General features: G+C 44.0%; 1 protein-coding gene across 9 annotated transcripts in view; it reads left to right on the top strand.

Annotated features, from left to right (window-relative positions):
- The window catches only part of KLHL3 (kelch like family member 3), a 157050-nt gene that overhangs the window by 115416 nt on the left and 18414 nt on the right, over positions 1–23220 (top strand). For all 9 annotated transcript variants that reach the window (XM_019803238.2, XM_034656059.1, XM_034656057.1 and 6 more), the window contains 5 exons: positions 788–904; positions 4747–4896; positions 20212–20329; positions 20742–20939; positions 22642–22743. In XM_019803238.2, the coding sequence (XP_019658797.2) occupies positions 788–904; positions 4747–4896; positions 20212–20329; positions 20742–20939; positions 22642–22743 (685 nt within the window). The remainder of the gene's footprint in view (positions 1–787; positions 905–4746; positions 4897–20211; positions 20330–20741; positions 20940–22641; positions 22744–23220) is intronic.

Raw genomic sequence — 23220 nt, 5'->3', positions numbered from 1 at the left:
GAGCATGCACATTGAAATATTTGATTGGTATTGCCAAAGTCTTCCGTCCCCTCTTAAAAGCTGTGTTAATTAAATTTCTAGAAATAGTGCCGGTTTCCCTGCAGCTTTATCAACATTGAATTTTATCCGTCTGTGTGTATATGGTGGTGGAGAATGTGGTTTTGGACATTTTCTTGAGCACGGTGAGCATCCAAACCAGAGAGCCTCCTTTTTGTTTCTGAGCCCGATTTTCATTTGTAAAGAAATGAAATCTCTCCTCAAGGGAGAGGTTAAACCCAGGAGAAATTTTTGACAGAGAAATTCTCTGTCATTTGCTGACACACTCACCATTTTACAGCCAGCTTTTGGGCAGATGATATCCTGATTGTCTTGATTCTGCATTAACTGCACTTGGGAGATGAACGAGGAGAGGGATGTGTGTGAGGGGCGTGGTGGCCTTGCCCCCAAGGCTTCTGGTCTTCCTGCACAGTCTATAAAATTTGGTTGAGAGTTCCTGCTCTGTATTTCTATATTTAAGTAACCATGAGACCTGATCTTTATTTTGCAGTGAACCTTGGTGATGCTGCATTTGGGGTAGCAGGTTTACTATAACCTGTGTGTGTGATATCACTCTGACGTCAGCTAGCAGACAAAATCTTTCCACTTTTCTGTTATTATAAATATTGAACCTTAGGTTAACCACCTTCGTGGATGATTTGGATGTTGGACATTTTTTTTTTTCAGATTGAGGAAGTTGTTTAGAAGCTCTTCTCTCTGCCACAGTTACCTGTGTTGATTTTCTTGATAGGTATTTGAAGCTGTGATTTCATGGATCAATTACGAGAAAGAAACCCGTTTAGAGCACATGGCAAAACTGATGGAACATGTCCGACTCCCTCTCTTACCGAGGGATTACCTGGTCCAGGTGAGTGCTGTGTGAAGAACCAAGGGCTTTCCTGCTCCCACAGGCCTTTTGGAATAGCAGCGAGCAGCCCTGGTTGTATGGGGTGGTTGAGGAATTTTATGGGTCTTTTTAAGTGTGAAGCATGGTTATGTAAGGGTCTTTTTTTTTTTTAACATTTTTATTATAGAAGTATAGTTGACATACAATTTTCTGGTAGATGGTAGTGTGAGGTTTTAAGAGTGTAGATTTGAGAATAAAACACTTAGAGTTTAGTTTGTGCTCCACTACTTGTTAGCTTTGAGTTTTTATTTGACCTCTTCAAGCCTTAGTTTCTTCTTTGACAGAAAGGATATTATAGTAGAGCCCCACACGATTGTTGTGAGGACCGAAGGAGTTGTAAATATGCAAGTCAGGTGTTTAGAATGGATCTGGGGATAAGAAATGTTCACTGGAAGTTAGCTGCTTTTATTGTAGGGAACCTAAGCAAGGAGGGTCATTCCTATGTTGCTATGTTCTCTTTACCTTCATGTGAGGCAACTTGAAGCCCAATTCAGAACTGTGAAAACCAGCTTCTCACAGGTGCCTTGGATCCGTATTGCCTGTACTTCCTCTGAGGAAGGAAAGAAAAATTAAGAATTATGGTGTACCCCTGTGGTGCCACATATTTAATCCTTATTACAACCCTGTGAGGCAAAGATAAATAACCCTCTTTTTACAAGTCTGGGCCTTGAGGTTTATGGAGGCTGAGGATTCTTTGGCAGTAGAAGGCAGGGTCATGATTCAAATCCAAGTCTGATGACCTGAAGCACCTTTCACTAAGCAAGTTGTCACCTTTAATAGTCTCTGTTCTGTTGATCCATTCACTTTAGATACTCTTGTAAGTGGGCAGAGGGTTAAACTTAAATATATGCACAAAACTAAACACCAAGGTAGTAGGCCAACCCTCATCTGATTCCAAGAAGTTTCTGGAAGGAATGGAAGTTGTGAAGCAAGGATAAGAGAGAAGGTTTAGCAAGCCAGTGGCCTAGCTCTGTCACTTCCCAGCCATCTCACACTGGGCAAGCGCTCAGCCTTTCTCAACCTCAGTCTTCTCATCTGGTAAAAAGACTACCTGCCCTTATAGGATTGTTTGGGGATAGAATTAGATAATCCACATAAAAGCTGCAACACTGTGAGTGAATGCTAGCTGATATTACTACTGACTTGATGACCATGGATGCTACTGGGAGTAGCAGGACAATATTGTATCCTCACAAACACTTGTAAAATCATCAGCTTGTGGCCCTGTTGACCATAGGTCTAATGAATCAGTGAGATGTTCTCTGAATTTCTGAACCTCAGTCCTATTCTCTGGTGCCGAGGCATACACTTGTGAGCCCTTCTGTGGGTCTTGCGTTTTACAGTTTGGATGGTACCACTGCCCCCTGGTGGCAGCATATCCTTCCTGTAGGAAAGGTTCCCTAAGCAGTGGGACTGAACTGGCCTGAGCTCCCAGTGGCAGAATCAAACCTCCTGTCCTGTGGGAAACTGACCAAAGGTAGATGTGGACGTCTGCCCTCCAGCACAGCATCACTTCCACAGGAAGGGTGATCTGTGGACCTGGGTTTCAGGGAAAACTAAAGAGACCTTAGAAACCCTTGGTCATGACCTCAATCAGCTGTCTACAACTGAAACTACTAGAAAATAGTTCTTAGGTTATTATGGCAAAGTAGGGTTTAGATCTGGAGAAGAGGCGGGGTCAGAGGCAATGGGCACGAGCACTGTTGTGTGGGACCCCCCTGACCCACCTTTTCAAAGGACTCTTTTCAGAACACCCCTGGAAGAGGATGTTTCATTAACACTAATTTGACCTTGAAACTTCAGACTAGTATAACCTGCTGCATGTGGCCAACCTTGGTGGGTGAGGACACAGGGAAAGCCCTGAGCAGACCCGCATGAACGCTGATTTCCGGGGAAGGTGTTTTTATTTGTTTGTTTTTAAACCACTAACATTTATTAGGCTTTATTAAATATTTTGAAATGTTGTAGAAGTGTGTAATATGCTATATCTTAAAATTTTTTAAATTGTGATTATATATATAAATATATATAACATAAACTTCATCATTTTGACCATTTTTAAGTGTGCAGTTCAGTGTACTAATTGTATTCATGATGCTGCACAACCATCTCTATATCCATTCTTAAAACTTTCTTGTCACCCCAGATTGAAACTGTGTATGGTGAAGCAATAACTCTCTGGAGGAACTTTTCATTCAAGTTGAATTTATTCTTTGGGAGAGGTAGCTGTTTATGCATTTCACCTTCCATCCAGGCTTTTGAAGATACCTTCTCTTGGGGCACCTGGGTGGCTCAGTCAGTTGAGTGTCTGACTCTTGGTTTCAGCTCAGGTCATGATCTCAGGGTTGTGAGATCAAGCCCTGTGTCAGGCTCTGCCCTCAGGGCAGAGTCTGCTTGTCCCTCTCCCTCTCCCTCTGCTCTTCCCCTTGTTTGTGCTCTCTTTCTTTCTCTCTCTCCCTCTCTCTCAAATAAATAAAATCTTTAAAAAAGAAAAAAAAAAAGAGAGAGATACTCTCTCACCCTTTTTAGTTTTTTTAACTGACCCTAAAAGCTTACAATTTGTCCCAACCTGGGTCAGTCCCTCAGTGAGGGTGGGGTGAGTGGGGAAAACTTCCCCTAAAGTGGCGTGTTCCTGGGGATCACCTCTGGGGAAGGAGGTGCTCAGTGATGACAGAGGCCCTGTCATGCCAATCCTTTTCATGCCAGCTCCAGTGCTGCCCGGCGGGTGATGGCCTGGCCACATTTCCATTCCTGGCTACAGGTGAGGCTCAGTCAGGCCTTGTGCATGACCAGCTTGAGGGCTGAGGTGGGGAGGCCCTTCTCCTTCTCTGACTAGACTTAAGTGTCTGAGTCAGAACCCTTGTCTTGTTCACCTTTTTCTTCCCAGAGTGTAGCACTGGGCTGCCCAACCCCGAGACATTTGATCTTTGTTAGCTGTTGAATGAAACGGATCTCTCCTGCTAGCTGCTAAACACTCCAGCAAAGAAAATGGGAGGTGGCCTCTGAAGACCACACTACCCCTTACAGATATGCCACGGGGCAGTCTGACGTAGGCTGAAGGACAGAGATCTGAGAGTCAGAGCACCGGCATGGTTTCCTCCTTGGTCTTGCTCATGAGATATTTCAGCGAATACTTTCTGAGCATCTGCTTAGGTCCACAGCTCTGCAGTATGTGAAGAAGCCATAGTCCCAGCTTAGATAGGGTCCAAGATGAAGTCAGTAGGCGGGACTTTTGTGCAGGACATTCTTTCTGCTCTGATATCGCCGCTCTGTTACAGAGCACCTTACTGGTCAGTTTTGTCCCCGAGGCTTTCACTGAAAGAAAATGGATATGAATTCTACTTGACTGTCACCTTTTTTGACTCCATGCCTCCAAAGTTTGGCTGATGGATCCTGCTCTCTTCCTCTTTCCCTCCCTCTCTTCTCAAATGTCTGACCATTTGTCCTAAACATTGTAAGGCACTCAAACCAGGAGGAATGTGGGATGAAGCCTTCAAGAGAGCTAATTGTCTTTGTTTTGCATAATTCCATTTAAGCCTACAAACTAACATAACAGACACAGCCAGTGAGGTTATATCCCTGTCTGTTTGATGCCAAAACTTAACCACTTACTCCACTGGTGTTCTTGAAATGCAGATGGTAGGCACTCAGTTGTAAGTCTGTGGTCTTTCTTTTGGGGTCTGAGATGATGTGGTGGGAGTTTAAAAGAGTGTGGGAATACAAGGATGACTTAGCCTGGGGAGGCAGATTGGGAAATGCAGCTAAGCTCTGCTCCTGTATCACCTGTGGGTTGTTACCTCCAGACGGTTGAAGAAGAAGCTTTGATAAAGAATAACAACACCTGTAAGGACTTCCTCATCGAGGCCATGAAATACCATCTGCTCCCTCTGGATCAGAGGCTCTTGATTAAGAACCCAAGGACCAAGCCCAGGACTCCAGTCAGCCTGCCCAAGGTAAGCCCCAGCCCAGTCAGTGCCGGCAGCCGGGACTGTGTTCTGGGCAAGTGGCCTTCCACTCCTGCCTCCCAAGTCTTTCCTCACCCATGGCTGCCCTGCTTCTTGGTTGCATTTATGACCTAGGAGATGGAGTCTGCTGGTGCCTTTTGAATCTGCTGGTACCTCTCTCTTCCAGGGTCTTCCTTTCTTAAGAATTTCCAGGTAACCTCCAGAGTCACCAGGGAGTTTTGAGAATAACTCAGAACTCTTTTCTCTCTCCTCCTTTTTTGGTCTGGGTTTATTTCTTTTGGAAGCAGAGGAATGGCTGGGTGGCCCTTGACTTAGTGATGGTCCTACCAGTCCTCTTTCTAGGCCATTATTTGAATCAGAATAGTTCTAGTCTGGTTCTTTCTCTCACTGCATAGCCATACAGAACAATTAGGGCCTCCAGATGTGTACTGGCTGCTTGGTTCCTTGCAAGGTCCTTCCCCTGTCTCGTTCTCCCGTCCTTCATCTGCAGAATGAAAGCTCTGGCACTAGCTGGGCTCTATAGTCCTTCCCAGTTTGGCATTCCAGTAGGCTCTCTAGGAGCCTAACATACTGACATCTCAGGAAGGGTCCCAGCCACCCCAGGAGGAAAGGTGAGCAGATTGGAGTGAGTTGGGTTGACTCATCAACTGCACAGCAGGCAGCACCAGGGAAATAGTTAGGCCTTTGCTTTGTCCTCCCCCTCCTTCTCCCCCTCCCCCTCCTCTACCTCTTCTTCCTTCTCTTTGTGGCTGGCTGCCATACTCCTTGCCTGCCGCTTCCAGGAAGGTTTTCAAAGTGCTAGAGGAGTATGTTGTCCAAGACCAGATGTTTGGATTTCCTGAGGTCTGTCGTTTCTCTCTGCTCTGTGCCTCTGGGTCATGGAGAATTTAGTGAGTGCAATGTGAACGAAGGTTATACGTATCCCAGATAAGAATACAGGCGGCTGACATTTCCTGAGTGCTGCTTCTGTGTCACGCAGTAAGCTGAGGTCTCACACGTACATCTCTCTTTCGTAATCCTGTCAACAGCCCTGTATGGGGGATCAGGGATCCTAGCTGTACACAGAGGAGACTGGAGGTCAGAGACATGAAGTGACTTGCCCAAGGTCAACACAGCCAAAGTCGTAGAACCAGGGTTTGAACTGTGTCTCTCCCTCCTCCAAACCTGTTCTGTGAACCCACACCATCCTGCACCTGGCTTCATCTTTGTAAACCTGAGCCTGTATACCCACCTGTCTGCTTCCCGTTGCCTCATGCAGGTTGGGAGGGGCAGCCGCAGGGCAAGGGCCTGGGTCTGGCTGGCCGTGCGCCTTGCTGTGTGCCGACACTCAGGTTTTACTTTATTGAAGTGTTGCATTGAAACTACTCCATATTTTTCAAAATGAAAATAACTCCACTTCAATTATAGAAATATATGTTCGTTGTAGACTATTAAAAGGTACTGCATTTTTGACATACAGTGAAAATCACCCGAAACTCCTCCACCCAGGGGCAATCACTGCTGCTCCCTTGGTGAATTTTTTTCCAGACATATCTCTGTGCTCCTATTCATAAATAGACAAAAATGTACCCTTTTAGATAAGTGGAATCTTGCTCCACAAATTGAAATCATTTTTTATCTCTTACTCAACAGACTGCTTTCATCGTTACCAGGATGGGTGAAATCGGCATTTAAATTATAATAGGTACATGATATTTAATTATATTTATGTACCATTATTTATTTAACTGTCCTCTGGGGATGGGCCTTCTAATAATCTCCCTTTTTTATATTATAAACATTTCTGTGTCAAATATCCTTTAAAAGATGGCATCTTGTTTGAGTTTGCATTTTTTTCATTGTGGGTGAGACTGATCTTGGTTTCCTATGATTATGGCCTCTGTATTTCTTTTTTGGGGAATTTTCTATGATGTCCTTTGACTATTTTTCTATTGGACTCTATGTTTTTTTATTAATGGTTTTTAAGGGCTCTATTTAATTTAAAGGGGTTAAGCCTTTGTATGTATTTCCAATATTTTTCTTAGTTTGCATTTTGCCTCTAAACGTATTTATAACATTTTTTTTGAATCCCCCAAAACAATTATAAGTAGTCAAATTGATCTGTCTTTTGCTTTAGAGCTTAGCTTTTACATTCTGCTTAGAACTGTATGGTGACTAACATAATATAATAAAAAAAAACATCAAAAAAAAGAAAGAAATGTTTTCTCTGCTCTGAGATTTAAAAAAAAAAAGAAAAGAAAAAGACTCCCGTGTTTTCTACAAGTACTTTAATGATTTCTGTTTTACATTCAAATCTTTGATGCACTTAGAATTTATTTTAGTGTAAGGAGTGAGGATAAGAATCTAGCTTTATTTTTATGACACATGATGAGCCAGTTGCCCCAAAGTTATTTTATTGTATGATCTCCATTCCACCCCCCCCCATTAATCTGAATACCACATTTATTAGGACCTCAATTTCCACAAGCTTGAATATTGAGGTCTGGAGAATGCTGATTCTGAGGTGTGGTGCTGTTCTCTGTGGAGGAGGCTTCTCCCATGCCAGGTTCTCAGCTGGCATTGATGCACGTCTTTGTGACTTTCTTCATTGGGAAAGGAGGTGCTTCTCTTACATCGGGTTACTGACATCTTCTCCTGGGGAGTGTGTTCTGGGGCTAAGGAAATGGTGCAGAGCTGGCCCAGTTTCTCTGTGTGGAGACCATACCCAGCGACCTTTCCTTTTCTAGATTCCACATCTAGCTTTTACGACACATACCTGTAAGAAAACAGTTTTAAAAATCAAAGCCAAGTTTGTGCCTGAGTCCCCACTCCACCTTGAGACCACCCCTCCCTTTCCAGATGATGAATCTGTGGTTGAAAAAATATCCACCCTTCTTTCAGGAGGCCAGAGTTGTCCCTCTGTCATCTCTACTCCTTAGGAACCACTCTTTCCAGAATGAAAATGTTTAGTTTCTTGGACACATAGACTTCTACAGGCAACAGGAACCAAGACTTCTTGTGAATGAATCTTTCGAAGGGATTTTACAAAAAGACATCAGTGCTCTTTGCCTCATTGTGCCCCTGACTTTAATCCTTGAATGATTTAGGGTTATCTTGTCCAACCTGCTTCTCAGACTCTACTCTGTCACCATTGTTGGGGCACTTAAATTAGTGAGGGGATCCCCACTGTGCATGTGAGGAGTGGGGTATGCTGAGGAAAACTACCACTTTGAGGATTATCAGGTAGTACATTATCTCATTAAATCATCACAATATTAGGGCATTACTATTCATATCCCTACTTTACTAAGCTTACTCAGAGAGGTTAAGTAACTTGCCCAGTTACACAGCTAGTAAGTTCAAAGTTGGGGTTTAAGCCAAGGTCTGTGCTTTTTCTCTTAGACCAGATTGCCTTAGGGACAGGTTTTCAGGTTTTGGTGGCAGATGAAAAAAATCCTTTTCTTTTCTTTATTATTTTTTTAATACCAAGATTTCCTTTAATTGAACCCTATAACACCCCATTCATCTCATGAACAGATGCTTTTCCAATACATTTACTACTTTTTATTTTAGAATTAAGACTTTATGTTTTTAGAGCAGTTTTAGGTTCACATCAAAATTGAGGGTCAGGTAGAGAGATTTCCCATATACCTTCTGCCCCCATACATGCATAGTTTTCCCCATTATCAACATCCCAGAATATTTTCTTTTATTTATTTATTTATTTATTTATTTATTTTTTTAAAAGATTTTATTTATTTATTTGACAGAGATAGAGACAGCCAGCGAGAGAGGGAACACAAGCAGGGGGAGTGGGAGAGGAAGAAGCAGGCTCGCAGCGGAGGAGCCTGACGTGGCTCGATCCCATAACACCGGGATCACGCCCTGAGCCGAAGGCAGATGCTTAACCGCTGTGCCACCCAGGCGCCCCCAGAATATTTTCTTTTAAATTCAGTTTTATTGAGGTATAATTTATACACAATAAAATTCAATCTTTTTAGGGAAAACAATTTGATGAATTTCGGCAAATGTATACAGTTGTTTAATTACTGTCCTAATCAAAATACAGAATATTTTAAGTCCTCCAAAAAGCTCCCCTGTGCTGCTCTATAGTCAAGCCCCTTCTTCTACCCCTAGGCCTTGGCAACTACTGATCTGATTTCTGTCCTTACAGCTTTGTCTTTTCTAGAATGTTATATAAATGAAATCATGCCAAATTTAGCCTTTTGAGCTTGCCTCCTTTCTTTTAGCATAATGCTTTTGAGATTCATCCATGTTGTTGCATGTATAAAGAGTTCATTCCTTTAATTGCTGAGTAATATTCCATTGTATGGACGTACCATAATTTGTTTATCACTCACCTGTTGATGGACATTTGGGTATCCATTTTTGGCTATTAAAATAAAGCTGTTTGAACATTCACTTACAGATCCCTGTGTGGACTTATATTTTAATTTCTCTTGGGTAAATAGGATTGCTGGGTTGTATGGTAAGTATATGTTTAACTTTACAAGAAATTGTTAAACTGTTTTTTAAGACAGCTGTACCATTATGTATTCCCATCAGCAGTGTATGAGAGTTCCAGTTAATCCATAGCCTTACTACTACTTGTATCAAGTATTTTAAAAAATTTTCACCACCGTAGTAGGGATGTGGTGGTATCTCGCTATGGTTTTAATTTACAGTTCTCTAATGACTAATGATGTTGAGCATCTTTTCATGTGCTTATTTGCCATCTCTATATCTTCTCCGGTGAAGTCTGTTCAAAAATTTTTTCCTTTAAAAAAATTGGGTTATTTAATTCTTACTGATTTCTAAGAGTCCTTTGTATGTTGTGGATGTAAGTCCGTTATCAAAATTGTATTTTGCAAATATTTTCTCCCAACCTGTATCTTGTCTTTTTATTTTCTTGAAAGTATCTTTGGGAGAACAGAAGTTTTAAATTTTGTCAACTTTTTTTCTGTTATGATTTGTGTGTTTTGTGTTTTATAAAAAAATCTTTGTATAATCTAAGGTCACAAAGATTTTCTCCTATGCTTTTTTTTTTTTCCTAGAAACTTTTAAGTTTTGGGTTTTAAGTTTTAGGTTTTACTTTTGGATCTATGATCCATTTTGTGATTTCTTTTTAATATGGTGTGTGAAGTAAGGGTCAAGGTTCATTTACTTCATATTTAAATGTCCAGTTTTTCCACAGCATTTCCTAGAAAGATTCCCCTTTCTCCATTGAATAGGTTTGGTACCTTTGTTGTAAATAATTGACTACATATGTGTTGGTCTATATCTGGATACTGTTCTGTTCCTCTTATCTATTTGCGTATCTTTGCACCAATACCATGTTGCTTTGATCACTAGCTTTATAGTAAGTCTTGAAATCAGGTAGTATGCGTCCTCCGGTTTTGTTCTTCAGAGTTGTTTTGCCTATTCTAGGTACTTTGCACGTTCATTTATCTCTTAGAATCAGCTTGCCTATTTCTACAAAAAAGCCTTTGATAGGGATTGTGTTAAATTTTAAGGATCAATTGGGGGAATTCACATATTAACAATACACTAGTCCCCTCTTATCCTTCGAGGGTACCCTTATCCTCTTATCCAAGACCCCCCATGGGTGGCTGAAACTGTGGATAGTACTGAACTCTATATATTCCGTTTTCTTCCTATACATAAATACTTCAGATAAGCTTTAATTTATAAATTGGCACAGTAAGAGATTAATAGCAATAATTAGTGATAAAATAGAACAATTATAACAATACACAATTATAACAATAAAAGTGATGTATATATGTGGTTTCTTTCTCTCAAAATATCTTATTGTACTGACTCACCCTTTTTCTTGTGATGATGAGAGATGATAAAATGCCTACGAGATGAGATGAAGTGAGGTGACTGACGTAGGCTACTATTGACCTTCTGACCTTACGTCTGAAGGAGGATCATCTGTTTCTGGATCAAGGTTGTTCATGGGTAACTGAAACTGTACAAAACAAAGCTGTGAATAAGTGGGTGGGGTTGGGTTCTGTTGTTCTAATCTTCTGATCACGATCACGGTGTATATCTCCATTTATTTTTGTCGTCTTTAATTTCTCTTAGCCATATTTTACCGTTCTCAGTGTATGGGTCTTACGGATCCTTTGTTAGATTTATTCCAGATATTTCGTAGTTTTTGACACTCTTATGTTTTCTTTTAAGGTCTTGTTTCTAATAGTTTATTGCTACTATATAGAAGTACAATGATGAGAAAGACATTTAATGGAGGGGAGGTCAGGTTGGTGAGGGCTTCATTGGTTTCTGCAAAGCAGGGGCAGTAGTTCCAGAAGGTGACCATATGCCCTGGACTGACACCTCAGGGAGGTATTCAGGGTTCTCGTCTAGAGGGTTACCTCCTTCACTAAACTATAGGTTCCATGATGGCAGGTGTTACTCATCTCCGTCCTTGGTACATAGCCTGGAGTCTGGCACAGGGTGGACAATAGTAAAAGTTTTCATGAATGAAAGATGTGTGTGTGTGTGTGTGTGTGTGTGTGTATACATTTTTTTAAAGATTTTATTTTATTTTTTTATAAAGATTTTTTATTTATTTGACAGAGATAGAGACAGCCAGCGAGAGAGGGAACACAAGCAGGGGGAGAGGGAGAGGAAGAAGCAGGGTCATAGCAGAGGAGCCTGATGTGGGGCTCGATCCCGTAACGCTGGAATCACGCCCTGAGCTGAAGGCAGACGCCTAACCGCTGTGCCACCCAGGCACCCCTAAAGATTTTTTTTTAAAGTAATCGTTATACCCAATGTGGGGCTCAGACTTGCAACCCTGAGATTAAGAGTTGCATGCTCTACCAACTGAGCCAGCCAGGAGCCCTGAAAGAGATACATTTTTATTATTTTTATTTTTATTGTAAGATTTTATTTACTTATTTGAGAGAGGGGGAAGGAGAGAGAAAGAGAATGAGCAGGGGAGGGGCAGAGGGAGAGGGAAAGAATCTCAAGCAGACTCCCCACTGAGCACAGAGCCCAACACGGGACTCGATCCCATGACCCTGAGATCATGACCTGAGCCAAAACCAAGAGTTAGACGCTTAACCAACTGAACCACCCATTGGCCTCAAGAGATATATTTTTAAAGAAGAAATAACCTCATAGAGATTTAGTACCGACCATTTCTTTCACCCCTAGTTGTTTTCTAATCCTGTCTGTATTCATACATGTTTTTGCATGGATGTAGGGAGGATTTATGCCCTACTTTGTATTCTCCTTTGATCACTAATGTAGATTGATCCTAGGACATTCGGCTCATCCTACAGGTCCAATATCGAATGAATCTGGTTGTTGTTCCTGGGGAGTTAGATAGGTGGTGAAGCATTTAGATGAAAAAAATAGTACCCTCAGTAAAGTAATAAACCATCATGCATGCATTAACTCATTAATTTATTAATTCACTCATTCACCATACTTCCATTGGGAAGTCACTGATTGTCAGGCACTGGGCTTGGTGCTAGAGCCACAGAACCTCATGTGAACTGGTCCCTTCCCCACCGTGCTCCAGACTCAGGGGAAGGAAGACAGACAATTACAGTGGGCCATGTATGTGCCACAATGGAGGTACAGGGAGGACACTCTGGGAGTGTGGAGAGGGGAGAGGGCTTGGAGAAAGCTTTCTGCAGGAGCTGACGCCCGAGCTATCTCCAAGGCCAAAGGGATGTTGTTTATGAGAGTGAACTTCGAGAAATCGGTTTTCATGACTGCAGGAAGGAGGGCTAGCTCACCACCTCAGATGGCCACTTAGAGTAATTTGTCCTTGGTGCTGTGTTCCTTTGCTGGGTTACTGTCCTTATCACCCACAGATAGTTTTAGGATCATTTAAATATGATTTCGTTGTATTTTAGACCAAGTACTTTATATACATAATTTTATCCTCATAACAACTATGTAAGTTCTAATGTTGGAAGAAACTCCATGTTGGAGATTCAGTGGGATGGAATGACATACCCAGGGCTCCACAGCTAAGTGGCAGCATGAAGACTTGGATCCAGGTCTGGCCAACTCAAAGGCTGTACTTCTTGACCACGACACAATCCTAACTCCACAAGGATGATAACAGCAGATAATGATGATAACCCCTCAAATGTGAGCCCTCAGAATGTGGCAATCCCTGGGCTAAGTGATATACATTTATTATCTCATAGGATTTACGGAATTATAATTGTCCCCATTCTACACATGCGGAAATTGAATCTTGGGTTCTCTCACCTACTCACTATGTATTAGTTATGTATTTCCGCATTACAAATTACCCAAACCTTGGTGACTTAACACAGTAAATGTTTATTATCTCACGGTTCCCTTGGACAGGAGTCCCGGATTGGCTCCGCTGGGACTGGCTCTGCTCATTCTGACTCAGGGCCCCTTGTAAAGTTGTAGTTGAGCTCTTGGTTAGGACTGCAGTCATCTCAAGGCTTGTTTGGGGTTGTGGGCTGGGGGGGTCTGATTCTAAGCTCACCGTTGGGGTTGCTTATAGCCCTCAGTTCCTTACCCTCTCGGCCTCTCCATAAGCTGCCTGAGTGTCCTCACAACATGGAAGCTGGTTTCCCTCAGGGTGAGAGATTCTACAGGAGGGCAGTGAGAGAGCATGCCCAAGGCAGAAGCTTTTTATAACCTGTTCTCCAAGTGATGGGACATTTTATCTGCTGTATTTTGTCTGCTGGGTGCAAGTCTGTAAGTCCAGCCCACACTCAAGGGAAGGGGGAATAAGTTCCATGTCCTGAGTGGGGGAGTGTCAGTTAATTTGTTACGTGTCTTTAAAACACAGCTAGTAAGTAGCTGAGCTGAGATTCAAACTCAGGAGGACCGACTCCAGACCTTGTAGTTTGAGCTGTTCTATTATATTGCCTCCGTATTTCACAAAAGCATATTTGCTGGGTACTGTGTGGAAAGAAACTCGGTTCCTGCCCTCTGGGGACTTTAAAGAAGTCCTCTGAGAAAGTAAGGTAGAAATACACAAGTGGATGGGGCGCCTGGGTGGCTTCGTCGATTAAGCATCCAACTTTTGATATCAGCTCAGGTCTTGATCTCAAGGTCATGAGTTCAAGCCACATGAGTTCAAGCTTCATGCTGGGTGTGGAGCCTACTTAAAAAAAAAAAAACAAACTCTCTCTCTATATATCCAAATATAACTCTCTCTATATATATCCATATATATGTAGCCAAATAAGTAGAGGAAGAGAAGTAAAGAGATAATTGGACTAGTTGAAGGTTCACAGCCACAGGAATTGCAAGGGCAGGCTAGTAGTTTGGGCTTTCATGAATTCAATCCAGATAGGCTTTCTGACAGAGCACACTTTGAGAAACACAGCAGTGGAGAGAGATTTGCCCTGTCTTCAGCAGTTCTCAACAGCAAACCTGTTTGCCAGCCAAACCCCCTCCCCGAAAGAAATAGGACTCTACCTGGAGATAGCTGTGGAGGCTAATGAGAGTGTTTTTTTCTGAGCCATATATGCGCAGATCATACTGACATATTCAAGCCGGAACAGCTAATAGCATCATCTGGGCTCCCACATATCCGCCACCCAGCACTTCCCTGAGCCTGGGTTGCCATGGACAACCAGAGGCTGTCTCCCAGTCTCTCAAAACACTCCTACGTTACCCTGTTCCACAGATGGCTGCAGAGAAATGAGGTCCCAGCAAGATGCAAATGAACCTTTGGAGATGTACTGAGCCTGGCACTTTTCGCTGTCATTTCAGTTCAAGTGATATCTCTATTCAACTCTTTAAAAATGACACTGAAAAGCCATTTGGGCCAGAAGTAGGCAGCTTCCTCCTGAGTTGGGCCGTCCTGCTTTCAATAAATGGCATTGGAAACAAGGCTACCAGCAGCGTGGGTAGGATGACTTCTCAGCTGGGCCAGGCCCCTAGGTGGGGCCTCTTCCATCGTGATCCTTCAGATGGACCCAGGCCACACCTAGAAAACACCCTGGAGTCCCCATCATCACCCTGGAATTAGTGGTGCTCACTCTGCTGGTTATAGATCATAAGTGTCCTTTTCTACCATTTATGGGGAGTCTGTTTTTTAACAACTGCTTAAAACAATAGTGATGATGCTGGTGTCAATTGAATAGTAGAAGCTAACATTTAGCGTGTATGATGTACCGAGCTCTGGGCTATGTGCTTTGTATCCCTTAAGGCTCCTGACACCCATGATAGAAACATCCTATTATCCTGATAATACAGGTAATGAATGTGAGTTTGGCAAGGTTAAATGTCTGGCCCATGGTCATACAGCTGTTTAGTGACTGGGCTGATACCTGAGCCCAGACGTGTCTGACTCCAAAGTCCATATATTCCCACTCCTTTTCCCTTCCCCGGGTCTCGCTGTCACATTGCTGGTTCTCCACCTCCCCCTGTCTCTGCACTTGGGCTGTCGGCTCTTGCCTTGAGCACCTGTTGCTCAGGAACCTGCTGGGACAAGTCTTCTGCCTCGACCTCGACATGCTCCTTCGGATGAATTGGTGTTAGCCCTGCGGCCCCACGCACCAGGGTAAGAGAGACTCTCGCTTCCTGCCCTGGCCCGAGGGACCGACTGGCTGGGCCTGCCTTCTGCCCAGCTCACCGGTCATGGAAGAGAGTTTGGACACACACTCTACTCTTGCCTGATGAAAAAAGTTTACAGAGCCCAGGTCATTCCTCTCACCATAGTGGAGAGTCTAATGACTTAGAGGTTAGGGTCATGACTGACAGGTGAGCCAGAAAGCTCTGCTCTGTTCCCCTACTGCACCTGTCCCTGGGTAGTCTTGGGTACCGGGTACCTCATGGCTCTCACAAAGAATGGTCTTCGCTTCCCAAGTCACAGTGCTGGAGTTTAAATCCTCCGTGGAAGGAGATATGGTTTCACTCATCTCCCTAAAATAAATGGCCATTTGACTTTCCAAAATGGGAGTGTTTTCCTTGGGAGTTGTCCAACAGCCTTGCCGTCCACAGTTGAGTCTGGCTCACCTGTATTCTGGCAGCCAGAATTCTCCATCCACCAGAACTTCTGCAGCCTTCAACACCATGGCTCTTGAGGCTTGGGGTTAGGACCCTGAGGTGCACTGCCAGACTCCCAAGAACACTGCAGTTCTTAAATATGAGTAAATTATGTTTGGTCTAGCATAATTGTTAGTCCAGAACCAGTTCTTTATTGTGATGCCTGTATGACCCCTGGTAGTTCTTTCTCATGTTTACCTTAAAGGATACATGTTAAAAATAGCAATCATTTAGCTGATCGGACTCAGTAATTTCTATTATTGGTATTACAAGTCTTTAGTAAATTGGGTCTCAGGGGTGTGGGGGGAAGAAGGAAATGTGCCTGTGAAACCTCCTGGGCCGGAGTTTTTCTGGAAATGTACAATGAGGGCTTGCAGGAGAGAACTGTTTAAGTGTCTTCATGCCCTGACATCTTACAGTCTTCCTAAGTAGCTAGAGGTTTGTAATTTTAGAGATGTCATGCATGTAGACTTGGGGGACTACTCATTTTTGTCTAATTGGTTGCTAAGATCAGGTATCTATGGAAACAGCCATCCGTTAGTATTCAAGATAGGAAATTTATTTCTTTTACTCCGCACGATTACTCAGCAAGTATAGTGTTCCTTGTGTGATGGCTTCTTGCAAGGCCTGCCATAGAAATTGGATTTCTCAGGCCTGTGAAAGAAACAGAAAGTACACCTTCTCCTCCCTCTGACTTGAGCTACCTCTGTTTCTTCAGAAACCAATGGTCCTACTGCACAAAACCTCATAGTTCCTCTTCCCAGATTATTGTACAAGTTGAATATTAAAAGTCGTGTCTCAACAGTGGCTTTATGAGCTCCAAGGCAAGTTTATTTTCAAAACCCTGTTCTGTATTACTTTTGTGTTTCTACTTAGGTTTTACCTTACCATTGAAATTTTTGCATTTATATAATACTGTTTCTATGTAACAGTGAGAATTCTCGGAGATATGTACTAGATTTTCTCTCCTATGAATATACCTCCCTTTCCCTGGCATAAGATGGTTTCTGGGGCATGGTGAGGTTCCTTGAAAGCTTTGCCTTTTATTTTTATTTTATTTTATTTTTTTATATTATTTTTTATTTACAGAAGAAGTCTGAAAACTTGTACAAAGAATAAGTGGTTGAGTGAAAAGATGGGAAAAGTTCTCTTTTTCTCTTTTTGTTTATTTTTTTCCTGTCAAATTCTGTCTCTGGAATTGTAGTGTCCAGCATATCTTAACCCCAGAAATTGACTCTCTGGACTGTGTATTTTCTTCCATTTAACTCTGTTTTTTTTTGTTTTGTTTTGTTTTTTGGCTTTTTGCATATGCTACTAACCATTCATTCATTCCTTATTCCAAATATCTTGAGTCCTACTTTTACCTGGCACTGTTAGGCCCTAGGATTATCTTGGTGACTGAGGCAGATACATTTTCTGTCCTGGCCAGGCTCACCATCTCACCAGGGAGACAAGGTAGCCAGGCAGTTACAGTGCAATGTGGGGCAGTTTTAATGAGAGAACACAGGGTATGTGTGATCTCAGAGAAGAGACAGTAACTCAGATGTGAGATCAGAGAGATCCTCTTGGAGGAGGTGACCCTTGGTCAACTGAGACCTGAAAGATGGGCATGTGTTAGAGCAGAAGGATTAGAAAGGGGGAAGAATGTTTCACAGAGAGGGGACAGAGGGTGTTGAGTGCCTGAGGTCATTGCAGAAAGAAAACTAAAATGTGGTTTTATTTTTACTTACTGCCCAAAATCAGATTTCATGGAAAATCGTTACAGTATTGTGCCTTCATTTTAGCTTTACCAACTCAAAACCAGAAGGACTGTGCATGTTCTAGGCATGTTTAAGAATGCAAGTCACTGGGGCGCCTGGGTGGCACAGCGGTTAAGCGTCTGCCTTCACGCTCAGGGCGTGATCCCGGCGTTGTGGGATCGAGCCCCACATCAGGCTCTTCTGCTATGAGCCTGCTTCTTCCTCTCCCACTTGTGTTCCCTCTCTCGCTGGCTGTCTCTATCTCTGTCAAATAAATAAATAAAATCTTAAAAAAAAAAAAAAAAGAATGCAAGTCACTGGGCCCCAGAGGAGTAAGGTGGGCATGGCGTGAGTTTGCCAAGAGGCTGTGTTCATTACCATCCCCCTTAAACTGTTCATGGATGCCTGTCTAAGCAAAAGATTACAGAAGGGGGGGCTCCTGGGTGGCACAGCGGTTAAGCGTCTGCCTTCAGCTCAGGGCGTGATCCCGGCGTTCTGGGATCGAGCCCCACATCAGGCTCCTCCGCTGTGAGCCTGCTTCTTCTTCTCCCACTCCCCCTGCTTGTGTTCCCTCTCTCGCTGGCTGTCTCCATCTCTGTTGAATAAATAAATAAAATCTTAAAAAAAAAAAGATTACAGAAGGGAAGTAATGTCAAATTCAGCTTTTCTTTTAAAAGGTCCACTCTTGACACAGGGCAGCAGACCCTCTGAGCTGGATCAAGGAGAGTCAGATGTAGAATGTTTATTTCCAGAAGCAGTCACAGTAGTTCTAAGCTTGGACCGTTTGTCCTGGGTTCCTTTGGAATGTTCCAAAAGTCTATTCTGAGTTTTTGAACATTAGATACCGACATTTGATCACAGATGGCTGTGACCACCCACGTGGGCAGTGGGTGAGCTTGGATCTGGAATCTTGGGGCATAAATGATGGATGAGCAGTTGTTGTCGTCCCCAGTTCTACTTCCTGGGGTAGATGCTGTTCACCTGAGGCATGTACTCCTATGAGCTTACAGAGATGTTGATCATCCCTCCTCTCCCCAAATATGTGTTGTGGAGAAGTAAAAGTACTACGGTAATCCATAGTGGCAGAAATTGTTAATGGAACATTGTCAGCAAATCCCTGTGGTCCAAGGGTGAAAACTGGTTATCAAAGTATGAATCTTAGAAGAGCAGCATCAGCCTCAACCAGGAACTTGCTAGAAATGCCCATTCTCTGTCCCACTCCAGACCTGCTCAATCAGCACCTCTGGCAGGGGCCCAATAATTTGTGTCTCAACAACCCTTGAGGTGATTTTGATGCACACTGAAGCTTGAGAACCATTGGAGGAAATAATACAAGCTATAGGTAATGAGAACATCCCGAGACTCCAAGTGCCTGTGACTTCCACCCCTTTCTCGCCACAGAAGAAGGCATCTTGGAATGCCAGTGAGCGTGATGTCCTTATGGGGATGACCATGAATTTGCACAAGTTTATTAAAATGCATACACTGTTGTTAACTTGACTACTTTATTTTTTACTGATGATTAATGCATGACAAAAGTCATAGCAACAGGAATACCACAGTAAAATGCTGCGGTTCTATTACTATAGCTGGAACAGTGGCTCTCATTCTTTTTTTTTTTTTTTTCCCAACTGTACCCTATGCTAAGAAATATGTTTAAATTGTTATCCAGGAGACACCTACGTGTGTGTAACCACAACAAATGTTTCATGAAATAGCACCCTTACTATATTTTCTGTGCTGCTCTATTAAAAGTATGCTGGTTGCAATGCATAAATTTCATCTCGTGACCCACTCATGAAATGGGACTTGCAGTTTGAAAAACATGGATGTAGGGAGCTGTCTTTGTGTGGACCCTGTCTCTGGAGCAGGAGAGGGGTGGGGCTGCCTTTACCTCCAAGTCAGGTAGACCTGGTTTTTGGTCTCTATTCTGCCGCTCTCAGCTGTGTGATCTTGGGCAATTTACTTGTGTTCTCTGAGCTCTAATTTCCTCATCTGTCAATATGGGTAATATCTGTCTCACAGGGTTATGGTGACACGTAAATGACAGCACATTTCACACAGCGACTGGCGGTGGTAGCTTCTACCATACTTGTGGGAACAGTATAGTTAGCGTCTGTGTATTCAGAAATACTTTTGAAGTAATTTTCTCCTAAAAATGCATCCAAGTTCTACATGCTATTCCAAAATAGGTTCAGGTTTTGATAAATATTTTGGAATATTTTGTTTTGATACAAAATTTCATCCCCCCATCCCAAATCCTTGAGGTCAGTGAGATTGTAGAGCATGCCCTGAGTGGCTGCATGTACCCCCGGCTTAGCCCTGAGCTGAAGTATTTGGGAAGTGTAGACCTTGTGATGGCGTTTCTGTAGCAAGATGTCCCTGTTAGACTTTTCTTGAATTGTCCTGTTTGTTGATGATTCAGGGTAGCATCTCCATGTATGTAACTCTGTAAACTGGCATGTCAGGTCACTCACAGACCCTGGGCAATTGGCGTGTGCAAGAACCAGGGATTGATTACGCACACATCCATTAGCTGGGGAGATCCAGCTAATGTCTGTTTGTCTTTCTGGAGGTCATGATTGTGGTTGGTGGCCAGGCCCCCAAGGCGATCCGCAGCGTGGAGTGCTATGATTTCGAAGAGGAGCGGTGGGACCAGATTGCTGAGCTCCCCTCCAGGAGATGCAGGGCAGGTGAGCGGCACCATCTGTCATTTTGCAGCCTGCCTTTCCCCAGTTTGTCTCTGCTCACAGCCGGAAACCCTCCCCTGCTCCTTGTTTCCGCAAACATCTGTGCATTACAGACACTCTTGCTCTTCCTTCCCCACTTGCCCAATTTCTGGCTGCCCCTTCTGGGGTTGGTTCTTATGTGCTTAGGGACTTCACGCTAGGACGAATGTTTGCTTGACTCAAACAACATTGGAAAAGCATATATGAATAGAAATCCTTGAGCCCCATGATGACTTCCAGTTCTGTAAAGTTGGAGATCACTGTCTGTGGTGAATTATTCATGTGACTGCCTGGCTCCCCCATTGTCAGTCTTCGTCACTGCATGAGTGATCAGCCGCCTGAGATGACCTCGATGCCTTGGTTTCCTGTGCCTCAGGTGTGGTGTTCATGGCTGGTCACGTGTATGCTGTGGGCGGGTTTAACGGCTCACTGCGCGTGCGGACAGTGGATGTATATGATGGTGTGAAGGACCAGTGGACGTCCATCGCCAGCATGCAGGAGCGCCGGAGCACTCTGGGTGCGGCCGTGCTCAATGACCTGCTCTACGCCGTGGGGGGCTTTGATGGCAGTACTGGTAGGTCTGGGATGTGGTCCCCACTCCTCCCAGCCTGGGACATGCTCTCAGTGCAACCCTGGTTTGCTCAGCCAGTTCTTGGGCCAACCTTCTGTCCATCCATAGCTCCTTCCTCAACAGCATACTCATCCTGCCTCATCTCCTACCTTGCTTGCCAGAGCCAAGCCTTCCTATACACAGGATATGTAACTGCCCACATGCTATCATTTTTAGGACTCTAGGAAGGATCCTGCACTCAGAAGAGGTCCTTTTCTCTTTTCTATTGTTTGGAAACCCATTTTTTCAGAAGACGAGACTTAGAAAGAGAGCATGCTCAGTTGAAGGGCATCTCAGGACTGTCCGGACCCTCTGCTGAACGGACAAGGGAGCTGGGGTTCAGCCATGGGAGAGACCTGGCTTGGGCCCTCCATCTTTGTCCATTGCCCTTTTACTGCCTCATAAAGCTTTGCCCAGCTGTGCCACTGCAGGAGCGTCGCCTTGCTCCTGGCTTCTATGTCACTTTAGAGTTCAAATCAGAAACTACAAATAGACGTGGACTTGGAGAAATTATCTCCTCTCTCCTATACTTCCAAGTGAAAGTATCTGTAGACAGTAACTCTTTTACACTGAAATGCTCCCAGGGATGTGGAAAACAATATTTTTTACTTCCCTAAATTTTCATTTGTGTCTTTCTCTCTTGGTAACCTTTTCCAGTCTTCTCTTTGCCTCGCTCATAAAATTCCAGGGTCTGCAGCCCCTCCAGGGGCTGCTTCTAGTGGGCAGAACCTGAGTAATAAAGAGAAGAAAGGGGAGTGGAGCATTGTTTCTTTTAGAAATTGCTCTCAGCTGCAAGTAGAAAACCTCACTCAACTGTGGCTGAAACAATTGAGAGGTACTGTTTTACCCATGAAATAAGGAGTCTGGAAGTTGGCAGTTGCTCACTTCATCCACTTGCTCAAGAACATTGGGGCCAACCTCTTTAAATATCTCTTGGCTGTATCCTCCTGATCATAAGATGGCTGTTACAGCTCCAGCCAGCACATTTGTATTCCAGGTTGGTGTTGGCACTTGTATCAGAAAAACAAGCCTATTTCACAAATGCCCATCAGACTTCTACTTGGGCTTCATTGAGTGGGTCACCCCTAGGGAGTCTGGGAAGGTAAGTGTTGAGTTTTCTAGCTTCTAACGTAGAGGAAGAGAAGGGAAAAGAAGGTGTTTGGTGAGGCAACCTAGGTTTTCCCTCCATTCTGTTAGGATAACAGTTTACATTTGCAGGGCAGTTCCATTATACCCCCGTGCCCCCCCCCTTTATTTAAGATTTTATTTATATATTTGACAGAGAGAGAGACAACCAGTGAGAGAGGGAACACAAGCAAGGGAGTGGGAGAGGAAGAAGCAGGCTCCCAGCAGAGCAGGGAGCCCGATGTGGGGCTGAATCCCAGGACCCTGGGATCACGCCCTGAGCCGAAGGCAGAAACTTAACAACTGAGCCACCCAGGTGCCCCTGCCCCGTGTCCTCTCTTGATGCACCCTGAGTCAGGCCTCAGTGGACCTCTCAGGTAGACTCACTGTAGATGTGCTTCAGGGAGGTGCTCCAGATGGCACTGCGCGGGAGAGGTGGTGCTCAGCCACACACGCGGGTTTCTCACCCTCCCCAGCTTTCCTTTGGCACACTGGGTGAGGCCTCGCACCATAGAAATCTCATGAGTCTCTTGTCTCCCAGGGCTAGCGTCCGTGGAAGCCTACAGCTACAAGACCAACGAGTGGTTCTTCGTGGCCCCAATGAACACGCGGCGGAGCAGCGTGGGTGTGGGCGTCGTGGAGGGTAAGGAATGGCAGGGGGTGGCGGCCCATCTGTGCCCCAGCCCACGGGTCTTGTCCTAGTGCCCCAGCTCTGTTCCTCCCATCACAGCTGCAAGTCAGGTGCTAGCATCCTGACAGAACAGGTGAGGAAAGTTGAGGTGCAGAGAGGTGCAGCTACTGGCTCAAGGCTAGAGGGTGGCCAGCTGTCTTGGGAAGAGTAAGAGGAGCCTAAGCGGAAACACCGGCCTGTCCCTTTGGCCCCTTGTCAACAGTGCTGTTATAGGTTGAGGAATCTAGAGTCAGCATATAACCTAGGAGTATAGTGTGGTGGGGGTAAGAGTTCATTTTGTTTCATTAATTTTGTCTTCCTGTTCCTATGTTGACCATTAACACATTTACAGAGCCTTGACTGAGGTGGGTGTTTCTTCCCAGTTCTGATTACTGTCACTGCAGGACAGGTGGGTGGTAGAGTTCTGCTCTCGTCAAGAAGGGTTTGTGG

This window comes from Ailuropoda melanoleuca, chromosome 3 (assembly GCF_002007445.2).
Source record: "Ailuropoda melanoleuca isolate Jingjing chromosome 3, ASM200744v2, whole genome shotgun sequence".
Lineage (NCBI taxonomy): Eukaryota > Metazoa > Chordata > Mammalia > Carnivora > Ursidae > Ailuropoda > Ailuropoda melanoleuca.
Note: the sequence above shows the minus strand (reverse complement) of the source record. Positions and strands in the feature narration are given on the sequence as shown.